The sequence below is a fragment of the Orycteropus afer genome, unplaced genomic scaffold, assembly GCF_000298275.1.
Source record: "Orycteropus afer afer isolate SDZICR_OR568_19922 unplaced genomic scaffold, OryAfe1.0 scaffold00545, whole genome shotgun sequence".
NCBI classification, from domain to species: Eukaryota; Metazoa; Chordata; class Mammalia; order Tubulidentata; family Orycteropodidae; genus Orycteropus; species Orycteropus afer.
Genome location: NW_006922132.1, coordinates 772,845 through 780,149, shown reverse-complemented (window position 1 = coordinate 780,149; position 7,305 = coordinate 772,845). Strand labels below are relative to the sequence as shown.

The window sequence follows — 7,305 nt, the reverse complement described above, 5'->3', positions numbered from 1 at the left end:
AGGAGTGGCTGGTGGATTTGAACCGCCAGCCGTCTGGTTAGCAGGCAAGTGTCTTAGCCACTATGCTAATATAGAGCCAAGAATTATCATAGCATGTCTTAATTCAATGTCTTTTGAGATATGAAAGAGATTAAACCAGCAAGTGAAAGCAGCAGAGAGAGTTGAAGGAAAAGAGGTGCCAAGCCACATCTCCCAAGAGACAGAGCTCAGAGACAGGGACCTTCCTCCAGAACCTATAGAAAGAGATAGCTTTCCTTTAGAGCTGGCACCCTGAATTCAGACTTTTAGCCTCCTAAACCATGAGAAAATAAATTTCCGTTTGTTAAAGCCATTCACCTGTGGTATTTCTGTTACAGCAGCACTACATAACTAATACAGGGAAGAAGAACGCCTCCTCTCAGAAACAGGAGGTGAGGTGGCAGAGGCCCTTCACGAGGATCCTAGTCCCTTCTGTATCAGGCTGTTCCTTCTATAGCAACTATTCCAAAGTGGTGGAGTCTTCTGGTATCTTGGTACCTTAGGGACTCCTTTCACTTGAGTAGGTGGTCATCCTTACTGTCACATTTGTCACTTCCCCTTCACTGAGGATCTCCCTCCAACCTCTTCCCACTTGGCAATGTCTGAATCATCCATAAAGTTCAGACACACATCCTAATACCTCAGTTCTCACCATCCCTCACCTGTAGACTAGACCTGCATCCTTATTGTATCCCCTCTGGTATCCCTTTTGTGGATACTTCTCTTTGGCCTTCCTAACTTGCAACCCCCCTCACTCATGTAGATCCTGATGCCCCATGCTTCCATGCTCCAAATGTTATGTCCCAATGGCCCCAGGTTAGAGGGACAAGTGTTCAAATGAACCCCACTCATCTTCCTCTTGGAAGGTAGAAATCTATTCCAAACCTATGTGCATTCCATTAGAATGCTTTTTTAACTATCCACTGGTTTTGATATTCAGTATAGAAGATCCTGCATTCACACAGGTAGTAGAGTTGATGGTGTGGATCTGCAGGTCAGAGTATATAGTGATATGTTTTTTAAAAAAATGCTTTATAAACAGCAAAATCCTGAACAACTATATCTTAAGATGTAGTATCTCACTCAACTCACTGCCATTGAGTCGATTCTGACTCATAGTGACCCCCATTGGGTTTCCAAGGCTGTAAATCTTTATGGAAGCAAACTACCTCTTCTTTCTTCTGTGGAGCAGCTGCTGTGTTTGAACCACTGACTGTTGGTTAGCAGCCAAATGCCTTAACCACTATACCATCAGAGCTCAGAAAAATAGGTGCAAGTATCAGGATACTAATTCATTATGTAAGCACCTAAGGCATTTGACTGCTAACCAGAAGTCTGGTGGTTCAAACCCACCAGCTACTCCTTGGAAGGAAGATGGGGCAATCTACTTCCATGGTGCTACTGCCTCGGAAGCCCAAGGAGGGGTCACTATGAGTCGAATCTGACTCTACGGCAGTGAGTTTGGTTTTTTTGGTTTGGAAGCACTGTAAGCCATTGTAATTAGTAGGGTAAGTAGGCATGCTACCTCACTGCATTATTTTTGAAGCAAAACAAAAGGCAACCATTTGGGGCTTTGTGAAAGGAAACCCAAGACATCTTGAAATGGCTACATTGGGCTATGTTTTCAGCTTTACAAGGTTCAAAAAGTGGTGTCAGATTTCTGTTCCTGAACTGTGATTCATCTCGTAAGTGTTGTGGGAAGCTTTCCCTGTCACTGACATAGTAGCTCTGTGTTCAGTGATGACACTAGTGATTGAACAAGCACTCAGATGTGCAAGCATTTCTGAAAAGGATAGGACATGAGCTACTCTCCTAGGTATTTCCAGAGATGCTATCTGATTTTTGAGTGTGACCCCTCTCGGTCAGGGTTTCATGTGTTTATGACACTACCCCTTAAGTCTGGGCTTCTCTAATGCCAGCAAAAGCATTCAGACTATCAATTCAGCTAAACTCAATGTGTGATTTTGTGGAAATGAAACAACTATATCATTCTACAAACATTTATTGAGTATATACTATATACCAAATGTTGTGCTACACAATGAAGATACAATGCCTGACTTCAAGGACTTATAGTCTTGTACAGTGCTTCCAAAAATACCAATGTTGTTGTTGTTGTTGTGTGCCATCGAGTCGGCCCCGACTCATAGCGACCCCTCCTTGGGTTTCCGAGGCAGTACCACTACAGAAGTAGGATTGCCCAACCTTCCTTCCGAGGAGTGGCTGGTGGGTTTGAACCGCCAGCCTTCTGGTTAGCAGTCAAGTGCTTTAGCCACTATGCTACCAGAGCTCCTAATATGCATACTAATTTTAGGCCGAACTGGAAAGGAATCAACTGTGAAGTTTGTTAAAACATATAGACGGCTGGGCCCCATCTCCAGAGATACTAACTCAACGGGTCTGGGATAGGAACTGGAAATCTAATTTTTAACAAGCTTCTCAGATGGTTCCAATGGCAGCGAGATCTGGTGGGATAAAAGTTTCACTTTCTAAATAAGTGTTTTAGTACCATGATAATATAGATAGGTAAAAATAATGTTTCCTATCCATGGTTTGGTCAAAAAGTGCTTTACACAAAACAAATACAGTATTAGGAAGACTGACTAAAATTATGAAACTGCTGGAATTTATGGGACTTTTAGTGTCATGTCACTCTATACAGGCTAAATCAAATTTGGCTGGAACCTTTTTCTTAAGAAGAGCCTCATCTTCCACCCCCAGTCATTCTTACGTATCTCATTAATCGGATACATTTGCAACTAGGCCCCTCTTCTACTTCTGCTCCAGCTATGTGGCATTTTCCCCAAAAAAATGCCTCATGCTCAAATGCCCCATAGTCAAAAACCTTCTGCCCAAATAGCCCCAGGTTAGAGGGGCAAGTGAATTCAATCTATTCAAGGAATGTGTATCTGAAATATCTGCAAGACTCAAATTCTTCTTGTTTAAATGAATTTCAGCATTTTTGCTAGAATGATTATGTTCTCCTGCCAGTTTATGCTATTTTCTGTTATCCCTTTCTTACAGGCCTGGGAATGGAGAATATTGGTGGAATCTTTGTGGTTCTTATTTGTGGCTTAATCGTGGCCATTTTTATGGCTATGTTGGAGTTCTTATGGACTCTGCGACACTCAGAAGCAACTGAGGTAAACTTCCCAAGGAATACTAATAGTGTTGACAGATGGGGCAACACTGCTCTGACAAGTTATTTCAGACAGGATGGGTGAAATCCTATGGAGTATCTATAGAACAAACAGGACAATAGAAAAGAATTCCAGCCCCAAGGGCAGGAGATCTGAGTCATTGCTTAATTACTCACTAAGTATACAGCCACAGAAAAGGTACATACCCTCTCTGGGCTTCAGTGTCTTCTTTGAAATGGCCCAGCATAAATAAATATAATAGGAGAAAATGCTTTGAGAATCGCAAAATTCTATATACACTGATCATTTCTGGTGTAGAATAGTACAGGAAAACAGGTGAGAAGTACCAGGTTACTAATGGAAAAGATGATTCTGGTCCTTTGATTTTTAGAATGTTTTTTTGCTTCACAGGTAAAGATACTTAAAGATACTCTGACTCATATAAGCCCAGGAATTATGTCTTCTCAGAGATTCTGAATAAGTTTAACTACTCAACCTACTGCTTAGAAACTGAGTTAATTCAAACTTCAGATAGCTTGGAGAGTCAGAAAACAAAGAAGACTACCCTACTTTCCATCCTTACCCCAGAGAAGAGACCAACTCCTTACCTGTCAATGGCATTAGACTCTCAGTCTCCCAACTCTGGATTTTCCTAAAACCTCCTTTCCTAACTGTCACTGGAGGAAAATTGCGTAACTGTGCATCCAGTGCCCCTCCAAATGTATGGAGTTTAGCCTCATGTAGGACCTTGATATAACACTGCTGGCCATTCCTTTTACTCTTCTGTGCTCAGCCTCCTTTCCCATTTCTCAGAAAGGACTTCCATGCCCACTTATTAGACACTCCGCTCCTTCATGCACAGAGGTTGTCTTTACCTGTTGCCTTGCCAAGTGACCAGCCCCAAATTAAAACCCCTACCTGGAAATACACCCGCAGCTGTAGCCATCTCCCCACCTCCTCTTCAGGTGCAGCATCCCTCTGCCCCTGCTCTGGGTCCCATCTTCTCAGCTACTCTAAGATTATCCTCTTTTTCCCTGTATTTTTTTCTGCCTGCTCTCTCCCTGAAATCAGCAAGTATGCTCAAGTTTCTCTCATATTTAAATACAGCAGCAACATTATATTGCTCATGCCATATCCCTCCCCTCTTCCAAATCAAGGGAATCCTACTGCCTCAGTCTCCAGTTCCTCCACCTATTCAGTCCTCAAGCCAGGGCATTCTGACTTCTCCCACCCATTCCCTGAAAGACTATTACTAAGGAGTCTGATCCTCCCAGTGGACAAAACCAAAGAGAACCCATTGGGCCCTTTTGGACCTCAGTGTGCCCCCTGAAGATATGGACAGTTCCTTCCAGAAACTCTCCTATCTCGCCTTGCACAGCACCAAGGTCTCTTGGTTCCTCCTCCTTCTTTTTCAGCTTTACTGGCTTTCTCTTTGTCCATTCCTTAAATGGTGATGATAGTCAATCCTTAAGACTTAGTTCAGTTGTTCCCTTCCCTATGAAACCTTTCCAAACAACCCTGCCATCTCCCCTAAACTGGTCAAGTCAATCATGATCATTTCTTTCTTCCACTACCACTGTAGCCTATGTTACGCTTATACACTGAGTTACAATTATTTTTTAATCAACCTCCCCACTAGTCATTGAGCTGCCTGAAAGCAAGGACCGTGTCTTTTAACTTTGTATTTCCATTGCAAAGCACAGTACTTGGTACAAATTTGGTAGTTGATAAAGAGATGTTGAATTACATTTTTGTCTCATGAAATAGGTTGGGCAGGTTTGATTCCTTTTCTTTATTATAGTTATTAAATATTATAGTTATTATAAGTATAGAGAGGTTTAGTGAGTCTCTGCTAAATTAGTGACAATAATGAGTCTAGAATCCAGATCTCAAGTCTGAACTTGGGACATGTTCCATTAGACCATACTGTTTCTCTATAGCTGCTTCAGTAAGAGATGTGTGCACATTTGGTTATTCTCACCAGAACTCACCAAAGGACTTGTACCTTGAAATTTTCAGTATGGGGTTAGAGCATGCCCAGCAGTTAAAATGAAGAGGAAAAGCTACTTTAGCTATTTGTTCATGATAGAACAACAAGGCCCTCAACAGAACTGAAAGAACATGAGACTGGATTTCAGGAAGTGTCCTATCCAGCACAGAGCAGAGAACTGAACAGGGCAGGCAGATGGGCTTTGGAGTCAGTTAGGTTTTCATTCAAATTTTGGGTCAGCTATATTAGCCAAGTAACTTCTGGCAAGATATAGAACACCTCTAAGCCTCCATTTTCATATATGTGAAATGGACATAAGAATTACTAAGATTCTTAAAAAGGTTCTTGGAGGATCTGGTGAGTAAAATGTTCATCAGAGAGCTGGCAGATAAATGGTGTCAGTGGTAGTGATAGAAAGAGGTAGTATTAGAAAAGTTATTAGTAGTACAGATTCATAATTCTTCACCCATAATTCTGAAATCCAAAAAGTTCAGAAAGTCCATATTTTGTGTAAGTTCCACGCAAATGCATTTGCCAGCAACACTGGATTTGAACTGATATTAGGCTACTATTATAGTCTTTATTTTTCTCACTTAGTAGGAATGTATATGCATATTGTTCCAGAAATATTAATGTGTTTGAATATTGGGTCTGTCCCAGGCCTCAATGGGTATGATATATCAATATTGTATCTGCATTGGATTACTTTCCTAGAATGCAAAATATTCAGAATTCTGCACCACAGCTGGACCCAAGGGTTTCATATGAGTAGATGATGGGCTTGCAGTAATAGTAGTTGCAGTTGTCTTTGTTGTTACAGTTATCAGAGTGCATCATCTATGACCACAGCCAGCTGACTCAAAGAAATGAGAACCTTTAACCTGAGAATGTTCATGTGGACATAGCAGCTTTTTCAAATACTTGAAAGACTAGCATCCATGAGAGAGGTTATTTATTTAGTGGGCTTCAAGGTCCAAATTTTACTGGGATCAATGGATTAATATTTCAGGAAGATGAATTGTTGACTCAGAGGGAAGAAGGATTTAGCAATTTAGAAATGTGCGAGATCCTGAGATCGCTGACTTTGAAGGTGTTCAAACATGGTCATCCAGCTGGCAGGGCTATTATGGAGGGTGTTTGAACATCAAATGGGAAAGTGGGAGGGAGGAAGTGGATTGAAAGGCCTTCGAGGTTCCGTCCGTATCTGAGATTGTTTGATTCTATGACACCCTCCGGCCCCCTTAGAGATCCGTAGGGAACTCCCCAGGGCTGCTCCTGAGAGGCTGGCCTGCGACCTCCGTGTCTCCTCCAGGTGTCCGTCTGCCAGGAGATGGTGAGCGAACTGCGCAGCATCATCCTGTGTCAGGACAGTATCCACCCCCGCCGGCGGCGCGCTGGGGTGCCGCAGCCCCGACCCCCCATCCCAGAGGAGCGACGGCCCCGGGGCACAGCCACGCTCAGCAATGGCAAGCTGTGCGGGGCCGGGGAGCCCGACCCCCTCGCCCAGAGACTGGCCCAGGAGGCCGCCCTCGTGGCCCGAGGTTGCACACACATCCGGGTCTGCCCGGAGTGCCGCAGGTTCCAGGGCCTGCGGGCGCGGCCATCGCCCTCCCGCAGCGAGGAGAGCCTGGAGTGGGAGAAGACCACCAACAGCAGCGAGCCTGAGTAGCCCCGGCGGCGGCTGCAGCGGCGGCGGGAGTCTTCGAGGCCAGTTGGGGAGGCGGGAAGGGCTGGGCAGGCGCCCGCTGTCAGCCGGGAGCCAGGACTTCTACAGCGTCAAAACTACTCTCTGGATTTTGGATACAGTAACTGCAAAACGATCAAAGAGCCCGACGCTCCAACCAGAGTCAGCGCCCTGGTCCGGGGAGCCGGGTCCATCCAGAGATGTTGCAACCGAGTGGCAACAGGGACACTCTTCCTCCCAGGCACAAGGAGCCCCACTTTTTCTCCCGTTGGGCCTTTCCCTCCCATCAAAATAACGTAGTGTCTGGGGTGGGGTCCCTGCCCAACCAGACCTGTCCAATAATGGGTGCAATCATCAGTGTACCGTCCCTCTAAGACGGGGCCATTGTACCGTGGGTCTAGTTCTTACAGGCAAAAAACAGGAAAGTTTTTTTTTTTTTAACTTCTGGTTTTGTATATTTTTGTTTTTCTTTT

General features: G+C 44.1%; 1 protein-coding gene across 1 annotated transcript in view; it reads left to right on the top strand.

Moving 5' to 3' along the window:
* The window catches only part of GRIK4 (glutamate ionotropic receptor kainate type subunit 4), a 236,032-nt gene extending 229,215 nt beyond the window's left edge, over positions 1 to 6,817 (top strand). The window contains exons 17-18 of the mRNA XM_007955908.2: positions 3,043 to 3,161; positions 6,461 to 6,817. Of these exons, the coding sequence (XP_007954099.2) occupies positions 3,043 to 3,161; positions 6,461 to 6,817 (476 nt within the window). The remainder of the gene's footprint in view (positions 1 to 3,042; positions 3,162 to 6,460) is intronic.
* Positions 6,818 to 7,305: the final 488 nt, after the last annotated feature.